At 43.5% G+C, this 20,918-nt stretch overlaps 1 protein-coding gene across 1 annotated transcript in view; it reads left to right on the top strand.

Moving 5' to 3' along the window:
• Positions 1 to 20,918, top strand: part of LOC134533653 (116 kDa U5 small nuclear ribonucleoprotein component) — a 130,090-nt gene that overhangs the window by 65,523 nt on the left and 43,649 nt on the right. The window contains exons 9-11 of the mRNA XM_063371190.1: positions 8,745 to 8,880; positions 19,900 to 20,027; positions 20,533 to 20,726. Coding sequence (XP_063227260.1) covers positions 8,745 to 8,880; positions 19,900 to 20,027; positions 20,533 to 20,726 — 458 coding nt within the window. The remainder of the gene's footprint in view (positions 1 to 8,744; positions 8,881 to 19,899; positions 20,028 to 20,532; positions 20,727 to 20,918) is intronic.

The raw sequence follows: 20,918 nt of genomic DNA, 5'->3' as shown, positions 1-20,918 counted from the left end.
TATGTAATAGAAAGCGCGAGTTCTTTCAATGTGTAAGTGGAATTGAATTACAATTTCAGGGTATATTCAGTTTATACGTTATTACCGTATAGGTTACGTTACATCGCGAACAAAACACTGTTTAGATTAGCTACAAGATGCAGCATAGCCAACCTCGAGACGCTCGGTCACAGGCTGCAGTGTAGCCAGTAGGTACGAGTAATAAAACACGTCATCGCTGCCGTAACCATTTGTTTATTCAACAACGATAATATGCATAATTAAGTACATTCAACAATATTTAAAATTTGGCCCCGTGTCTTCGTTTGATGTTGATAAATTTGATTTGGCAGTCAGTTAACACGTAAATACGTAAGTTGAGTAATGTTTCGCGCTAAAATGAAATTTAGCCGCACGCTGTTTCCTGCACTGAACCTATAATTTTTTTTTAGCCATGTTCATCAATAAACACGCTTGTAAAGCAACGTAAGCAACGTAATATGGTGTATAGCGAAGTAAAACGAGTGAATGCAATTATTCTACGTAGAAATACTACATAGAGAAATATTACATAAACTTTTTTTGTTCACACTAATAAAAATTGTACGTATTACCTAGTAATAATGATTCGCGCCAAGGAAAATTGTACGTTATATGATAATAATCCCTATGAATTATCATTGCCTTTCAAGGGACCGACGTGTTAATACTTTATACAGAATAGTACGTAAAGGAGGGGTATGTACTAAAGAGAATTTACTGTACCGGGCTCATCTGCTGAACCATCCGGCAATGCATCGTCAGATGTAGAAGCATCAATTTCACATTCACGGAAACCTGCATGCCTGAAACACGCAGCTATCACTGCCGGCGTGATCTCCCACAAAACTGCCATAGCCTGAATAGCTTCCAATACGTTCCACTTGAAGACAGTTTTCCCAGCAGCAAGTTTCCTCATCAACGCGTTCACAAGCATCTTGCAAAATTCCCGTTTCAATAATTTAAACACACCCTGAACCAGGGGTTGTAAGTTAGCTGGCAAGAACACCAACTCCACATTTTTCAGCTGAATGTCTGGATGTGCCAGACAACGATTGATTAACAAAACAACTTTATGATTTTTCATCCCCATTCTGGCGTCAAAGCTGTGAAGAGCTGCGACGTTATCCATGCTTTTTTGTTTGCTGTGTAAACACATGGAATGTTGCGTGCACCTTTAAAAGCCCTGGGATTCTTTGACTTTCCAATAACAAACTTGTCAGTTCCGTCCATGTTTGCGCACAAAAGTATTGTCAGTCGTTCCTTGCTTCGTTTTCCCCCTTTGCAAAGATCATTCCTTACTGCCAAAGTCTTGTCAGGCAGTAAATTATAAAAATTCCCAGACTCGTCGGCGTTATAAACCTCGGAGGGTTTGTACCTATCCAGTATCGATGCAAGAATAGGTTGCCAGTTGTTGACTGCTTCTTTGTTGACACTTTCCGACTCCCCGGAAATTTTGTGCAGTGTTATTCCTCTTCTTGCCTTAACTCTGTTCAGCCAACCATCACTGCATTTGAAGTCTTCTAGCCTTTAACATAGCACCGGCAACTGGAATACCTCGTGCGCGAATTTGGGAAAACCATGTAAACAAGGCTTCCTCAAGATCAATATGTTTTGCAGCACGTAATTTTTTTGTTTTACCTGGTGCGCAATCTTTTAAAGCTGTTCCTGGATTTTTTCTTTATTTTTCAAAATAGTGAATAAAGTAGATGGAGTCAAACCGTAACGTCTACCAATTTCACTTCTGCTGACGGATGGATTTTCACACTCTTGTAAAATTTTCAATTTAGTAGATACATTGTTCGAGAGATTTCTTTTTTTTTATCCATGTCTGAAGCTAAATACGTAGTTACATGTGTCGCTTATAACTAGACGTAAACAACGATGCGCGTAGTGCCGTACACTGAAACTACACCGTACGCAACGCTTACGATGCAAGTGTGAGACGAGTTATGCTCATTTACGGGCTACAGTCTGTGTGATTCTAAATAAGTAATGCTCGCAGCGGGGCCCTGTCGCAGTGGGTTAACGACACTTGCTGTCGTCGCCGCGAGGCAAGCTATGCTCGCTGTGGGGCCCCACCTTGTGCGGTGTTGCCAAGATGGCCACATAATGCGCGTTGTTTCATTTGCCGGACGTGTAGATTTGTGCGAAGCTGTTTCTCATATATTAAGGAGGAAATTGTAGATGTTTTCTCATTGTTTTAGAGCAAAATTACAGGTGTGTAATCTATCGCTATAGCGAAAATGAGCCCACGCTGCATTCGTTATTTCCGAAATTTTTATCCTACGCAGCATATGCAAAACTGACGGTGCCGATGGCAATTATCGTTATAGCGGACTTTACGTTATAGACCGTATTCGCTACAATGGACTTTCACTGTATGTCTTTGTGTTTTTGCCATAAATACGGTCCTAGAGTGTGTTGCGCTCCACATAAAAACATGTATACTACGAGGAACAGCTCTCATGTTTAAAGCAGGCAATGTTTTGTCTCCGCCATTGCACTCCAAAGTAAATACCTATTTGTTACTGGAGGAATACATGTAATGAGAAACAATATTAGTTTTCTATTGTCGTTTGCTCGTTGGTTACAGTTTAATCGCAGTTTGTTAGCGCAAGTATTCCAGCATTTCTTCATTTCATTTAGCATTACAAGACACATGTAACCGCCTAGCTCAATTTTACTAGAGGTCTTATTCAAGCTGGCAGCAGCTTGATAAAAGCTAGGCGGTATTATTTATGCTCTCTTTTAGCTACAAAAAGTGGTCATATGTACTTGTATTGCTATAATACTTGTTTATTATTATTGTTTATTAGTAGGGGCCTGTTCTTTTCGCGATTGCGATTAGACGACGATAAACGCGAAATCACAGTAAAATACAGTTTTTAAGCGATATCGCCATAACACAGCGTTTTTACACAAAATTTAGTAGGGGTGGGGGAATATAGATATTTTCGTTTCGAAGCGAATTCAAAGCAAATTTTTATAAATATTCTCGAATTCGAATCGAATATCGAATACTAGGCCAAATCAAAGAATTTCTTAAATGCAAACACCAAACAATGCAACTATCTTATTTATAATAAATGTACAAATCTTAAAACCTATAAGCTAGGTTGAATATAAAAAAAAAATGTAATTCAAAGATGCACAAAATATATACAGTAAAATCTCGTTATAACAAAGTCTTATAAAGCAAGAAATTTTGTTCTTTATACTGAAATTTCTTTAAACTGAAATATCCCAACTTACATATACTATTCCAATACTTTAGATGGAATGGCAAAATAAAATGGAACTATGTATGTACCTACCCTATAATCATCATTATTTGAGCTGAATTAGGCTACAGGATTAGTGGTTTATTTTGAGAAAAACATTAAATAATTTCAATCTCTGTAAAAGATTGCATTGTTTACATAGTAAGGCTTGGGCATAACATTCCTATAAAGGTGCTATCAACATTTCTAAGTTGCAAAATAGTGTTTTTGATTTACGAGTTATATTTAAGTTAAAAAAGATTTAAAAAAGCATAATTTTGCGTTGTGTATTATTAGAAGGATTATTTAACCTGGTTATGTAATTTCTGATGCTGTTATTTACTAGATGCGATTCTGCCATAATTTGAAACTAGTGCATCCTAGTATGTGCGAGGTAAACTACCTCTGAAAGCTACTGGCTTTTCTCTCCAAAGCTGCTGCTGACACGCCTGACATGCGGAATGGCATAATATAAACACTGGCTGAAATTTGGGCAGAATCGGGAAAAAAGTAAAATGAAGGAATCAAATATCTAATAAGGAAAGAGCAAAATATTGTTAGATGTATCGTCACATTAATTCGTTGCATTACTAAGGGATAATCTGCTGGTGGGTTATGTGAACCAGACACTGCCGGCCGAAATGGAAGAACGGAGGGGGGGGGGGGGCCGAGGGTGACCTAGCACTGCACCAATAGAGTGCTGGTGTGGTGAACAGGTGGTGGGGGACGTGGACTCCACACTGCCGGCCGTGCTGGAGGAACGGAGGGGGGAGGGGGCCGAGGGTGACCTAGCACTGCACCAATAAGAGTGCTGGTGTGGTGTGCAGGTGGTGGGAGACGTGGACTCCACACTGCCGGCCGTGCTGGATGAACGGAGGGGGGAGGGGGCCGAGGGTGACCTAGCACTGCACCAATAAGAGTGCTGGTGTGGTGTGCAGGTGGTGGGGGACGTGGACTCCACACTGCCGGCCGTGCTGGAGGAACGGAGGGGGGAGGGGGCCGAGGGTGACCTAGCACTGCACCAATAAGAGTGCTGGTGTGGTGTGCAGGTGGTGGGGGACGTGGACTCCACACTGCCGGCCGTGCTGGAGGAACGGAGGGGGGAGGGGGCCAAGGGTGACCTAGCACTGCACCAATAAGAGTGCTGGTGTGGTGTGCAGGTGGTGGGGGACGTGGACTCCACACTGCTGGCCTTGCTGGAGGAACGGTGGGGGGAGGGGGCCGAGGGTGACCTAGCACTGCACCAATAAGAGTGCTGGTGTGGTGTGCAGGTGGTGGGGGACGTGGACTCCACACTGCCGGCCGTGCTGGAGGAACGGAGGGGGGAGGGGGCCAAGGGTGACCTAGCACTGCACCAATAAGAGTGCTGGTGTGGTGTGCAGGTGGTGGGGGACGTGGACTCCACACTGCCGGCCGTGCTGGAGGAACCGGGGGGGGGGGGGAGGGGGCCGAAAGTTACCTAGCACTGCACCAATAAGAGTGCTGGTGTGGTGTGCAGGTGGTGGGGGACGTGGACTCCACACTGCCGGCCGTGCTGGAGGAACGGAGGGGGGAGGGGGTCGAGGGTGACCTAGCACTGCACCAATAAGAGTGCTGGTGTGGTGTGCAGGTGGTGGGGGACGTGGACTCCACACTGCCGGCCGTGCTGGAGGAACGGAGGGGGGAGGGGGCCAAGGGTGACCTAGCACTGCACCAATAAGAGTGCTGGTGTGGTGTGCAGGTGGTGGGGGACGTGGACTCCACACTGCCGGCCTTGCTGGAGGAACGGAGGGGGGAGGGGGCCGAGGGTGACCTAGCACTGCACCAATAAGAGTGCTGGTGTGGTGTGCAGGTGGTGGGGGACGTGGACTCCACACTGCCGGCCTTGCTGGAGGAACGGAGGGGGGAGGGGGCCAAGGGTGACCTAGCACTGCACCAATAAGAGTGCTGGTGTGGTGTGCAGGTGGTGGGGGACGTGGACTCCACACTGCCGGCCGTGCTGGAGGAACGGAGGGGGGAGGGGGCCAAGGGTGATCTAGCACTGCACCAATAAGAGTGCTGGTGCGGTGTGCAGGTGGTGGGGGACGTGGACTCCACACTGCTGGCCGTGCTGGAGGAACGGAGGGGGGAGGGGGCCGAGGGTGACCTAGCACTGCACCAATAAGAGTGCTGGTGTGGTGTGCAGGTGGTGGGGGACGTGGACTCCACACTGCTGGCCGTGCTGGAGGAACGGAGGGGGGAGGGGGCCGAGGGTGACCTAGCACTGCACCAATAAGAGTGTTGGTGTGGTGTGCAGGTGGTGGGGGACGTGGACTCCACACTGCCGGCCGTGCTGGAGGAACGGAGGGGGGAGGGGGCCAAGGGTGACCTAGCACTGCACCAATAAGAGTGCTGGTGTGGTGTGCAGGTGGTGGGGGACGTGGACTCCACACTGCCGGCCGTGCTGGAGGAACGGAGGGGGGAGGGGGCCAAGGGTGATCTAGCACTGCACCAATAAGAGTGCTGGTGCGGTGTGCAGGTGGTGGGGGACGTGGACTCCACACTGCTGGCCGTGCTGGAGGAACGAAGGGGGGAGGGGGCCGAGGGTGACCTAGCACTGCACCAATAAGAGTGCTGGTGTGGTGTGCAGTTGGTGGGGGACGTGGACTCCACACTGCTGGCCGTGCCTAGCACTGCACCAATAAGAGTGTTGGTGTGGTGTGCAGGTGGTGGGGGACGTGGACTCCACACTGCCGGCCGTGCTGGAGGAACGGAGGGAGGAGGGGGCCGAGGGTGATCTAGCACTGCACCAATAAGAGTGCTGGTGTGGTGTGCAGGTGGTGGGGGACGTGGACTCCACACTGCCGGTCGTGCTGGAGGAACGGGGGGGGATGGGGAGGGGGCCGAGGGTGACCTAGCACTGCACCAATAAGAGTGCTGGTGTGGTGTGCAGGTGGTGGGGGACGTGGACTCCACACTGCCGGCCGTGCTGGAGGAACGGAGGGGGGAGGGGGCCGAGGGTGACCTAGCACTGCACCAATAAGAGTGCTGGTGCGGTGTGCAGGTGGTGGGGGACGTGGACTCCACACTGCCGGCCGTGCTGGAGGAACGGAGGGGGGAGGGGGCCAAGGGTGACCTAGCACTGCACCAATAAGAGTGCTGGTGTGGTGTGCAGGTGGTGGGGGACGTGGACTCCACACTGCCGGCCGTGCTGGAGGAACGGAGGGGGGAGGGGGCCGAGGGTGACCTAGCACTGCACCAATAAGAGTGCTGGTGTGGTGTGCAGGTGGTGGGGGACGTGGACTCCACACTGCCGGCCGTGCTGGAAGAACGAAGGGGGGAGGGGGCCGAGGGTGACCTAGCACTGCACCAATAAGAGTGCTGGTGTGGTGTGCAGGTGGTGGGGGACGTGGACTGCACACTGCCGGCCGTGCTGGAGGAACGGAGGGGGGAGGGGGCCGAGGGTGACCTAGCACTGCACCAATAAGAGTGCTGGTGCGGTGTGCAGGTGGTGGGGGACGTGGACTCCACACTGCCGGCCGTGCTGGAGGAACGGAGGGGGGAGGGGGCCGAGGGTGACCTAGCACTGCACCAATAAGAGTGCTGGTGTGGTGTGCAGGTGGTGGGGGACGTGGACTCCACACTGCCGGCCGTGCTGGAGGAACGGAGGGGGGAGGGGGCCGAGGGTGACCTAGCACTGCACCAATAAGAGTGCTGGTGTGGTGTGCAGGTGGTGGGGGACGTGGACTCCACACTGCCGGCCGTGCTGGAGGAACGGAGGGGGGAGGGGGCCAAGGGTGACCTAGCACTGCACCAATAAGAGTGCTGGTGTGGTGTGCAGGTGGTGGGGGACGTGGACTCCACACTGCCGGCCTTGCTGGAGGAACGGAGGGGGGAGGGGGCCAAGGGTGACCTAGCACTGCACCAATAAGAGTGCTGGTGTGGTGTGCAGGTGGTGGGGGACGTGGACTCCACACTGCCGGCCGTGCTGGAGGAACGGAGGGGGGAGGGGGCCGAGGGTGACCTAGCACTGCACCAATAAGAGTGCTGGTGCGGTGTGCAGGTGGTGGGGGACGTGGACTCCACACTGCCGGCCGTGCTGGAGGAACGGAGGGGGGAGGGGGCCGAGGGTGACCTAGCACTGCACCAATAAGAGTGCTGGTGGGGTGTGCAGGTGGTGGGGGATGTGGACTCCACACTGCCGGCCGTGCTGGAGGAACGGAGGGGGGAGGGGGCCGAGGGTGACCTAGCACTGCACCAATAAGAGTGCTGGTGCGGTGTGCAGGTGGTGGGGGACGTGGACTCCACACTGCCGGCCGTGCTGGAGGAACGGAGGGGGGTGGGGGCCGAGGGTGACCTACACTGCACCAATAAGAGTGCTGGTGTGGTGTGCAGGTGGTGGGGGACGTGGACTCCACACTGCCGGCCGTGCTGGAGGAACGGAGGGGGGAGGGGGCCGAGGGTGACCTAGCACTGCACCAATAAGAGTGCTGGTGTGGTGTGCAGGTGGTGGGGGACGTGGACTCCACACTGCCGGCCGTGCTGGAGGAACGGAGGGGGGAGGGGGCCGAGGGTGACCTAGCACTGCACCAATAAGAGTGCTGGTGTGGTGTGCAGGTGGTGGGGGACGTGGACTCCACACTGCCGGCCGTGCTGAAGGAACGGAGGGGGGAGGGGGCCGAGGGTGACCTAGCACTGCACCAATAAGAGTGCTGGTGTGGTGTGCAGGTGGTGGGGGACGTGGACTCCACACTGCCGGCCGTGCTGGAGGAACGGAGGGGGGAGGGGGCCGAGGGTGACCTAGCACTGCACCAATAAGAGTGCTGGTGTGGTGTGCAGGTGGTGGGGGACGTGGACTCCACACTGCCGGCCGTGCTGGAGGAACGGAGGGGGGAGGGGGCCGAGGGTGACCTAGCACTGCACCAATAAGAGTGCTGGTGTGGTGTGCAGGTGGTGGGGGACGTGGACTCCACACTGCCGGCCGTGCTGGAGGAACGGAGGGGGGAGGGGGCCGAGGGTGACCTAGCACTGCACCAATAAGAGGTATGGTGCGGTGTGCAGGTGGTGGGGGACGTGGACTCCACACTGCCGGCCGTGCTGGAGGAACGGAGCGGGGAGGGGGCCAAGGGTGACCTAGCACTGCACCAATAAGAGTGCTGGTGTGGTGTGCAGGTGGTGGGGGACGTGGACTCCACACTGCCGGCCGTGCTGGAGGAACGGAGGGGGGAGGTGGCCAAGTGTGATCTAGCACTGCACCAATAAGAGTGCTGGTGTGGTGTGCAGGTGGTGGGGGACGTGGACTCCACACTGCCGGCCGTGCTGGAGGAACGGAGGGGGGAGGGGGCCAAGGGTGATCTAGCACTGCACCAATAAGAGTGCTGGTGTGGTGTGCAGGTGGTGGGGGACGTGGACTCCACACTGCCGGCCGTGCTGGAGGAACGGAGGGGGGAGGGGGCCAAGGGTGATCTAGCACTGCACCAATAAAAGTGCTGGTGTGGTGTGCAGGTGGTGGGCGATGTGGACTCCACACTGCCGGCCGTGCTGGAGGAACTGGGCGTGAAGCTGACGAAGGAGGAGATGAAACTGAACATACGCCCGCTGCTGCGTCTGGTCTGCACCAAGTTCCTGGGAGACTTCACCGGTGAGGGCTGTCCTCTGCCTCGGAGCTGTAGTTATGTGCTGTCATAGTAAATATAAGGATTTATTTAAATAAGTTTTAAGCTAATAGCAACACATGAAGATCTTTAGGTCTTATTAAATATATAACTTTCTCTGCATCAACTAATTTTAATTAGAAAAGAATTGAAAGCATGCAGAAAAATGGTCTTCAATTAATATTTAAAAATTTCAGGCATTTAAATTATTTTGAATTTGCTACATTCCTTATTCCTATATAAACTATTTGCATTGTCTTTTTATTATATTTTCAATCAGTGATGCACATTTTATTATGTATATACATTTTGTTATCATTTTTGTTGGATAATAATGTCAGCTTTAGCAGCAACATCATTGAAAAACCATTTTCATCGCCTAGTGATGGAACTTGACGTTGGTGCAGTCAGTAATACCTGGGCCACTGGACTAAATGGCATGATCGCAGTGCGTGCAAGTTCAACCATGTGAACGGCACGTCAGATGGTGTTTGATCTAGCTACATGATAGCAAAGCAAGAAGTGCAATGCTAAAAGGTTTAAGAGCTAGCAGCAAGACCCTTATTGTGTCTGGCAAAATCTGGTCCGAACCTGCCTCTTCTAGTTAAAGAAGACATTGTGACCAAGATAACTCACGGTGCAGCACAGGGGCTGAGTTGTCCTATTAAACAAGTAAGGTCTGCCGACGAAGTATCATCTCGTGTCCTTCGGTGCCTGACAATGGCCACCAAGTTAAGGTCAACCTACCGACAAGTATGAGATGCTGCAGCCTTTCTCTGCCTCTCCTCTTTCCCCACTCAACTACCCAAGGTTTCAAGGAGTAGGACCACTTCCTCACCAGATTGGTTGAAGACCCCACCCCTCCACCCTTTGGCCTGTGTCAGGTTGTAGCTGTGATGTGATTGGATGTGAGTTGTGGAACCCAAGCCCCTCAGAAGAGAAATGTTAGGGAGGAAAACATATACTCTGGCGATGGCCAGGCAAGGGGTTGAGGAAACGGTTAGTGGTTAGTATTGTTGCTGCCCTTGTGTAGTTAGAGAGCTTTATATTAATTTTGATATAAAAACCCTGGAAGCTGCTTTGAGGGGTGAATTACACTACAGTATACTCAGAGGTACACAAGGGAGAAATATTAAAAAAAAGGGAACTTATTTCACACAATAGGAAGTAGAAAATGGATTGTATTTAAACAAATAAAAAAAAAAAGATTTGCTTAAAGCTTACCATTTTTATTGTTAGTTATGGTTTTCATTATTTTCTTTTTACAGTTTCAAGAATTAAAAAATTACACAGAACAAAGTTACTGGGGCCCCGGCTGTCAAAACTCATGTATTACTAGTAGATTATAATTTTACCTGAAATACAAATTTAACATTTTCCTTTGACCAACTTAGACATATAATAAAATTTGCACAAAAAACTAGCATAAATAATTTAACTAGTAAGTTGAAACGTTTGTTAGCCCAACCAGTGCGGGACTGTGTAAGTATAATTTAGGTAACTATTCCTGATTTAACAATATCTGATATTGTTGACTGTTCACTGGCAGTGACTAGAAGCGAGAAGAGGTGACGGCTAAAGGTTAGCCAGCTGGAGAGACGTGTGGAATTCACGTGCGTTCAAGAAGGAAACATGTAAATTTACCGCAATTTGGCAATGGACATAAGCCAAAAAAAAAAATCACAGAACTCTTGGACCATCTCTTGGACCCCACTGGAACCAAACCAAAAGGAGGTCCAGTGGTCAAGAATAGAAATTAAGGTGGCAAGCAAATCGAGAAGTCAGGGTGAAAAGTCAACTATAGGCAAAAAAGCGTAGAATTTCCCACTTACCATTCTGGGGATGGAAAGATGAAAATCACTCCCTCTGAAGATGTACTAGTGCTTGCGGTAGCCACGCGCAAGTCATGCTGAAAGATTAGCTAGTAATCAGAACTATGCAATTATCAATCTCAAAAAGCAAAGCGAAACCTCAGACCCGGAATCTACATTTATTACTTTATTAGCTTAACATAGGATCAGGTTGTCCATGCTCTGAAAGGTGATCAGTCTAACAGGCTGGAACAGTGATGCCTACGAGGGACATACCCAAAGCTAGATTGGGTTAGAAACCCAAAAGATCAACACCTCAAAAGTTCGAAGAGAAAGAAAGAATTACTAGAAGAATTAGAGGCATCAACTAAGACAATTGTTAATGGTACTTTAAAATCGCAATTGCGAAATAGATGCAAAATTTCCGGGTTTTTGCGAAATATATGCGACGTTTTACAAAACTTGGAAGATCATTAAAAGAAGTGCTGGTTGGCCCTACACAACAAATAACTACCTTTGAGAATATTCACTTCAGCACAAAATATTATGTTCAGAATAAGACATAACAAATTAAATATACCATTAATGTTTTAACGGCAAATACATAAGTTATTCAGGGTTCGGCAAACACAGTCGTATAATTTTGGTCACGCATTCGCGTTTACTGTCGAATGTATAGTAAAAAAAATCCCGTCCAAGCCCGCTAACAGTGCGAACACAATATATCAATATTATTTTTTTGAAAACTATTTATCTTGCAACATTATCTAATCAGCTGTAATCAATACGAAACATCTTTCGATTTTGCTATTTTTTGCTTCCAAGGGTTGTTTATAACAAGAAATTACAACACAATAAACACGTCACGTCACAAACTCGCTGCTCTCCGCGAACAAAAGCTGTGATTCGACTTATCGACTTCCTACGTAGATGTAGTTCCAATATCGATCGCAGCACATCTGAAGTGCTGCCGCGTTGATCTGGCGTTGGAAGTGCGCGAACCTCAGTTTACCGTCGACACGCTCACACTGTCCGTTTCGAGGCGTTTATTATCGCATGCATTTTTAATTTCGCTGCGCACGCACTGTTTTGGCTGCGTTCTGATCAGATCACCATAGTTTTGTATGTACAAATGTTGTGACATTTGTCCAGTCGGTGCATTGTGTTCATTTTATTGCATTTTTTTTGTGCGTCGGCGGAAGTAGGTATAATTTTCTCTAGATATGGGGCGACTCAAAATAACTATTAAAGACCATGCGAGAGACTACAAAGAAGAAAAATTTTATGTAAGTGAATCAGGAATTTTAATTTGTGGGATATGTAATATAAGGTTGGAATGGGAGAAGAAAGATAACTTGGATAAGCACTGTCAGTCAGGTGGGCATAAAAGCAACAAAAAAAAAAAAAATTGAAAGTGACCCTCAGTCCAGCAAGCGGCAAACCAGTTTGTTTGAAATAAATGAAAATGCTGAAAGGTTTTTCAGTAGCTACAATCTTGTGCTTACAGACAGGAGGAGGAAACTGACAGAAAATAACTTGGAGACTTTAGCTATGTTAAAGTTCAACCAGTAGGATTAATAATATTTACATTATGGGTGTAGTACTGTAATGAAAGTGAGTGGACATATAGGTATGGGTAAACTGTTGACTGACAGTACACAGGAAAAAATTTATATTTTAAAAACTATTTTTTTCAAGCTACAAATAGTATAACATGTTTATATCTTAATTTTATAGATGCTGCAAAATGCAAATTTTCTCAATGTATATGTGTTATAAAATGCTATTTTCCTAATTTTATAAATGCTACAAAATGCTATTTTTCTAATTTTATAAATGCTACAAAATGCTACACCCACCAAATAAATGCTATGAAAGATGTTTGTAAATGCTCTTTTAACGTACCTCTAACAATTGTGATTGGTAGAGAGGTAATTATAATTTACAAGTTAATATTTAATTATTTAAATATATTATATTTCAATTCTTGAATTTATTATGTAAAACCCTTAGTTAGAACACATTCAGTTTCTTATTTTTAGGGAACCATGACATGTCTGTTGCTCACTTTTGCGATGATTTTGTCCAGATTGCAAACCCACATCTGGCACCATGAACACGTATGTATTCACTTTAATGAATATCGGGGGACATACCAATTGTATTGGTGTGGCAATTAAAACTTTATGATAGCAAAACTATCTTAGAATATATTTGTACGCTTTAATGGTCATAATAAGAAATAACTGTAACTTAAAAACTACCTGAGAAAATTAGAATTGCAGCCTTGAATACCATAGTTTCTTATACATTTTTGTCATGTCTCAGTAGGAGAGTGGTTAAGTGCATGGTACACAGAAGAAAGAGTAAGGTTAGTAGCAAAGCAAGTTCAGAACCCAACAGTGAAAAAAATTATTTTTAACTTTTTATAAAGTATATTGTATTGTGTAAAATAAATTAAACATAATTGTTTAAGTAATTGCTATAGTAACTTCTAATACATATCTCAGTCCATTTGTTTGGTTATTTCAAATAAAATATGCCTATGGCACTTAGTTTTTACTTAATGTATAAATAAATCATATAAACATATATAAATAAATCATATAATATGTACAGTAAAACCTTTTTGTTGCGACCCCATTTATTGCGACCACCTCTCTATTACAACCTGATTTCGAGGAACCGTGAAAAAATTACCGAAAATCCGAAGAAAATCGGACAGAAAATAAGTTTCTTGTGGTGAGTAGCGTGTTATTGCGTTTCTCTTGCCGAGTACTGTACAAGGAGCATGTAAGAAGATCTGGAGTGGACATGTGTAGGGCGAGAGCGAAGCCAGCCGGTTGCGAAGAAGGGTTGAAAAGAAAGAGGAAGAGAGCGTATTTCTACTGCAAACGCGGCCCCAGCCCACTTGTCCTTGAGGTTAGAGTGGCACTGGTGTGCGGCTACAATGGTGATTTCCTGTAGCGCATATGGCTGTACAAATCGATGGAATTCCAAGCCGGATGGCGTTGCTTTTCACATGTATTAAAGATTTTTTTTTTTCATTTGTTAACTAAATTAATTCCCAAAACTTTTGAAGCATCAGAAAAAAGTGGCAAATGTTTTAAACAGAAGTAACTAATCTTCGAACTTTTCGAAAAACCTAAGAAAACTATTTAACAAGGAGAAGTTGTTTCAGGTGTTAGTATAATTCTTTACTTTTTTCATAGATTTCCAAAACGTGACGATCAACGACAGATCTGGGAAAAAGCGACAAAGCGGAAAAATTGGACTGCGTCTCCGAACCATGCATTGTGTACAGTGCATTTTGAAGACAAATGGGTCTTAAGAAGCGAAAATCTAACTCGATTAAAGGATGATATGGTGTTCGGTATATTAAGGTTTCCCTCAAAGGAACGGTTTCACAATGCTTTTAAGATATTAGATAAATCCCAACATTAGTTTAAAACATTTCTCTTAAGAGTGTGCTTCGTAGCATTAAAAGACGTGCCTTAATTATTTTGCAAATTTATCATTGTTATGGTGACGATGTCAGGGGTTTTCGTATTTTTTTTAGAAATATAGTACAGTATGTTTTAGCAACTACGTTAAGAACTGTTATTTTATTCACACAGAGAAAAGAAATACAAAATGCTAAAATTTGGCGTCTGTCTTTTTATAGCCTACTTACTAGCTGACCCGACGAACTTTGTTCCGCCTTAGAGGCAATAAATGAGCAGATTTTGGATTTTATTAAATTAAATTTTTTATTAATATAATAAATATAAATAAAAAAATCAAGTATTTTAATGATTCTTTATTGGCCATGTATTTTGGTGCATGGGTTGCACTCTTCATTGAAGCACCTTATGATAACGACATTTTTTGTTTTATTATCAGGCGCAAGAACAAATAACGCAGATAGTCTTCCGAACCGTTAACATGCCACATATAATTGACCATGGGAAAAACATGGGTTTTATAGATTCAGACCACAAACTTTCAAGGATTGGCCTTGTGATTTGTTAATGGTCATGGCGAATGCAAGACGGATCGGAAATTGAAGTCGTTTAAACTCAAACGGCATATCGGTTGGGATCATCGGAATCCTCGGAATGAGAACTTCCTCACATTCAAATTTTCCTTTCAGTATCGTCGCGTAAATCACATTTTTCATCAATTTACTTACCACCAAACGCGTTCCGTTGCACAGTTCTGGTTGGTTTATGTTTCGAAGCATGATTAATACGGAGCCAACCTTTAGTCGTAAATTTTGCGGTGGTAAGCCAGGCACATCCAAGGAGTTTAAAAATTCAATTGTATATTTGATGGCATCATCTTCATTTGTTACACAGTCAATATATTTGAATGAATGCAGTGTACCAATGATCTCATTCTGAATTATGTAGTTTAAGTCATCTACATCTTTATTATTAGCCGCCAAAATTGCTCACTCACTCAACCAATAATTTTTTTTTGTGGTTGGTAATGATGTTTGGGAATACTTTGATGATGGGTTCGTCTTTCGATGAGACAAAGTTACAGAAATTCGGTGGAAATGAAATCAATCCGCTCGATTCATCGATAGGTACTCGACCATTACCGATAGTTAGCAACTGCTCAGAGAAATCTTCAGCAGATGTATCGTTCAGCAATGCAACTCTCATGTTTATTGTCAGCTGAAGTTTCTTCACATAGCGCCATAGATTCGATGATTTGAGGCAAACGTTTATTTCGTCGGCAGCAGTTTATCTTTGAATTACTGGTAGTGTTTGACGGAAATCGCCAGACAGTAAAATCATTGCGCCTCCAAAACATCTCGAGTCATTGCGTATATCTTTCCATGTTCAGTTAAGTGCACATCAACCGGTCAACATAAAAATTTTACATTGTCAAATTTTCAACCATACTCAACCATAGACAACATTACGTTTAGCTGTCAGTTGTGTTTTGTTATTCCATGTCAGTTGCGTTTTGCTATACCATTTTTAACAAATGAACGGCTAGACTGATGTTTTGACTGATAAATTTTTCTCTTTGCTTTCAGTTGCGTTTTGTTATACCACTTTTTTTTTACACGCTTTATATTAGCTTCACCTGAATGTTTATTTGTTTGTATGTTTGTAACCGATTACTTTGGGTGCGATTTTGACCCACTTTAAACGGCCAGGTTTCATTCAAACTTTGTAGATTTATCGAGGACCGATGACAATACACTAATTTGATAAGATTATTCCATTATTAAATTTGCAAAATAAGATTTTCGTCAATTTATATAATTTCACAATATTAAGTAGGCTTTGTTTAAGATATCGCGCCGAAGACAAACTGAAAGAAAAGAGTTAGCACATTGTAAAGAAAACCATTTCGCCCATGTGCGAACTCTTTTCTTTCAGTTTGTCTTTGGTGCGATATAAACAAAGCCTACTAAATATTGTGACATTTAATTAAATGAAAAGTGACATTTAATTAAATGAAAAGTGACATTTAATTAAATGAAAAGTGAGAGTGGGTTATGATTATTGTTAGGGCCAATGAAAAATGGTAAATAAAAAAGGCCCATTTCGGTGAATAAAAAGAGTTATTTCGGTGCAAAAATTCGGTGAAAAAAAAATTGTTTAGTTAGAAGAAATAACTATTTTGCCATTATAATTTTATATATATATATATATATATATATATATATATATATATATATATATATATATATATATATATATATATATATATATATATATGATGGAATTATTGTTTTCTTTGGTCAAAATTTATCAAAAACAATATTTTTAAGTACAACATGTACATCTAAAAATTTAGCACGCTGCATTTGTAATTAAAATTCTCAAGATTACATACAACAAAAATCGAAAACTGATTAGAAACGTTAGTGGCTCAAGTCCATTTCGACTATCTCTGAAAATCAGCTATTATATATTTCCTGCAAACTAGTCCCCACCAAAACACTGTACTTATTCAACAATACAGAATATTGTTTTTTTTTTATTTGGTTAAGTTTTTCACCGCCTCAACAGCGTGTGCGGTATTTGTTCATGTATATGTTGGCACTCTTGGCCGGCATTTTACGTGCGTTGCTGTGACAACTACGAAAATAAACAGTAGCCTAGGCTAGGACGTCCAGATACAACAATTAGCATTTTGAAAGTTATGATTTGATTGGCTAATATGGAAGTGACGCTATTTTTCTGGACTGCGTTTGGCCGATTCAGAGAAAGGAACAAAGAGTGAGTTAAGGCCTATCGACGATGGCGTCACGAGACGCATTTGTTGTCGGCAAAATAATGTGATTTTTGTCGTTTTAATGGATTTCTACGTCACTTAGGAACGTGTGCGACGACGGAGACTGAGTACACGTACGTCTGGATGTAATAATTTTCATTCGTGAAATATATGGTTCTAGAGTAAATTGACGCTTAGTTCCAGAACCCGATGCTTGACACCTCTCTTTGTTCACCTTGTGCGATGCTCAAAATTTACAGTGTTTTTCACACGTGTCTTTTCTTTTCCAGTCGACTTGCACATCATGATGCCTTTTTCTTTACTGAACACGTAAAATCCTTCGTCGTCATATTCTTAAGCTCTTTTGAAAACACTCACTACTTTCGGCATTTTATACGTTTATCCACAGTGACCACGGTAATATGACTAACATCAACATGCCACAAAAACTTTAACGGAAAACGATCATAGAATGCGGAAGAGATACATACATATTGCATCCACTCGGAAATAAAGAACTTAAACTCGACAGACACGCACTCGTGAAAATAAAATCATAGAACATTTTGACACTCGTAACTACCAACGCCATCTGTGATTTGTCCACCAGTAGCTAAAGTGATGATGTTTATTGCCACTCTCTACTCTAATAATAATAATAATAACAATTTACACCTGCAATTGGGCTTCCGCCCGGTGGCAAGGAGTTCCCACCCCCCAACTACCATCACTCCTCCCCCCTCTGGAGCCTCCTTCGTAAGTCCTTCCCTCCTCCCAGATCCAGTGTCCTCCCCTCAAGTTCATTCCACTCTCGCCCTGTCCTCACAAGGAATACCTGTCTTCCTCTCTCTGTCCATCTCCATTCTCTCTGAATCTTCCACTCATGATCCCTCCTTCCTCGATACAGCCCTCTGTGCAACCTAGCTCCCAGCTTTCCCCAGCCCCCCTCCCCCCCACGAATTACCTATGGGTGCTAGAGAAAAACAAAAGCAAAGATGGCGTCTCACATATAACCTCTTAGAATAATATACGTTTTGTGCGGTTCCAGAATGATTCAACGTGATTTTTCGCGATAAAAAAGGTTAATTTCGCGCAAATATCGCTATTTCGTCATATTTCGTGAAAAACTACGGATTTCGCGCATCACAGCAAATTTCGTTAAAACGAAATGCAGTATATTAACGTCTTATCACTACCAAGTAAGGTTATTTGTATTACACATCATGTGCAAGTGATTTTTTTAAAATTTCGCGATTTCGTCATTAACGAAATTTGACTACCCCTAATTATTGTGAACAATATACCTACTTTCTTGATTTTCTATTTTTTAGTTTGGTTTTCTATATAAAGCGTGTTTGTTAGTTTTTTTTTAACTATTATTCCCCCCCCCCGGGAACAGGATAAAAAGTATCTTATGTCTGTTTCCTGGTTCTAAGCTACCTTCCTACCAATTTTCAGCCAAATCGGTTCAGCCGTTCTTGAGTTATAAATAGTGTAACTAACACTTCTTTCTTTTATATATATAGATATAGGCTTGTTATTATATGTGTGTTGTAACATGTATAAAAATGTTAAATATATTCAACAATATTTGGTAATTATATATATATGTATATATTTAAAAACTTTTATGTACGCTACTTGAAACTACGTGAAAGGTTTTCAGTCTATAAAGGCCTATTCTATGATTTTTTAAAATTATTAATTCTTATGCAAACAATTAATAAAATTGAAAGTTTCTTACATTGTCAGTATATGCATAGCATTTCAGTTATTACAAACAATTCTCTACCAGCGTTTAGCTAAGGTTTGCATGTTACGTTGGTTGAGTAAGTAGACTGGAACATTAACATGATATTGAAAAGACTTCTAACTTCTACTAATACACGTATATTACAAGAGATTTGTAATAGATTAAATGAAGTAAGTAAAAATTCGTTTTTTATAAACGTTGTGTATGAAATTATAAAATTTGAGAAGTATAATAACAAAAAGAAGTGCGTTACGAAGACATATGTCGGTAGTGTTACCCACTGAAACATTATTCCCACTTAAACTCTCTGTAAAAATAAGAGTATGGGGTTGAATGCGTCAAGAGTGGTATATAAATAAAATTTGAAGCTTCTTCCTAATTTCATACGCAGGTGTCCCCCACCTATAGTTGCAAACAAAAATTTTTCCTCGATGTTGAAATTTACTCTGCGTATTCACAAAAAAATTTGGCAGTAAATAGGTATTTAATTTTTAAAAATGAAAGTATTCATGTTTCGAAAAAAATATTAAAGCGGTGTGGGGAAGAATGTTTACAGATAATCCAGTAAAATTTTCAGTTTGATTGTTTTGATAGTTTCGGAGCTGTTGCGAGTTTAGTTTGGAAGATTTTTCGGCCGCGCGAGACAAGTTTGGCTCGTTTTCGTTTTCTTCCAGCGTAGGAAGCAGGGAACAAACGCCGATACCCGGCTTCACCTCGTATCCTCTGCTAGCCTTCCCTTGTCTTCTCCAGATGTATTACTGTATATTAGCTCCATGGTACTGTACTGCCGTAGGCAGCGCATATCTAAAAATAGATACCACTTCCTGTCGACCATTAAAGAAATTTTTTTAAAATTTTGTTTACTGTTTGACAAATTTATGATGTATTGCTGGCCATTCATTCCAAAATAACTTTTTTAGTGTTTTAAAACACAAGTAGCAGAATATAAATTATCCAGGGATTGTATTAATGTAAAACGTACTCTGTTTAAGAAAACTGTAAACACGAGGTTTCACTGTGTAGTGTTTGCAAAATAGTGGTACATTTTTTATGCTCGTTGCCTTATGTTAAATATGTATTAAGCTGTATTATGTACAACAGTTGAGACTTGTCCTTTTTAGTACGATGAACTTAACTTTTGAGCCAAGTCAAGCAGAACATACTTGCTTGTATCTGTGTTGTAATGTTTAGGTAGATAGAATGAGAGTATGGAGTGTTGACAGGCTTCGTGGAGATGTGCGTGGAGCACATTCCCTCGCCGGCAGACAGCGCCCGTCTCAAGGTGCAGCACATCTACACCGGGCCCCTGGACTCCAAGCTGGCCGAGGACATGTGTGCCTGCTCGCCCGACGTGAGTGGGGCTTCATATCCTTCCAGCTGAGGAAATAACCATTCCTTTATGGTGAAAAAATTATATTTTTTTTCAATATTTTTTTTGGTTGACATTCTTCAAATACCAAATTTAAAAAAAGAAAGAAAGAAAATTACTTTTAGTCAGGTAATATTTTTTAACTAATAATTTATTGATACATTTAACATTTAAAAAATAATTATGAACTTTCTCAGTAGCCACTCATAACCTCATCATCTCTTTTCAAGGTCAATGGACTATTCCAAAATTTTTAAATTAAAATAATTTTTTCATAACATCCACAAAACTAGAAAAATTTCCGATGTTAGAAGAGTGCTGCAGTAGAGTTATGTATCTAGATAGCGATGCTCGTTAGCAGTAAATGGTACAGTAATAATTACGAGCCAAGCGTGGTACGTGATGGTCATGCTTGTGACAATGGGAACGTTGTCGTGTGAGGGACAGCAGCACGGCCGGCGAGTGACGGGGCTGTGTCGGTGCGCAGGGCCGGCTGATGGTGCACAGCACCAAGATGTACCCCACGGAGGAGTGCACCTTCTTCCAGGTGCTAGCGCGTGTCATGAGCGGCACGCTCAGCGCGGGTCAGGAGGTGCGTGTGCTGGGGGAGAACTACTCTCTGTCGGACGAGGAGGACTCTCGCATCCTCACCGTGGGACGTCTCTGGGTCTACGAGGCGCGGTGAGTGCTCCCCTTCCCCTCAGGAGCATGCAGTATTTAAGTGTATCTTGATTGTCATTTATTATTTATTATTTTCTGATTTTGAGTAGCCATTTGCTTGAAGAGCAATTGTTTTTGTGTTTCAGATATTCCCTAATATTGTCTTCTTCGCAAATGGCTCTAGCTCTGTTGACCAAAGTGGACATAATAATT

Source organism: Bacillus rossius, chromosome 7 (assembly GCF_032445375.1).
Source record: "Bacillus rossius redtenbacheri isolate Brsri chromosome 7, Brsri_v3, whole genome shotgun sequence".
Lineage (NCBI taxonomy): Eukaryota > Metazoa > Arthropoda > Insecta > Phasmatodea > Bacillidae > Bacillus > Bacillus rossius.
Note: the sequence above shows the minus strand (reverse complement) of the source record. Positions and strands in the feature narration are given on the sequence as shown.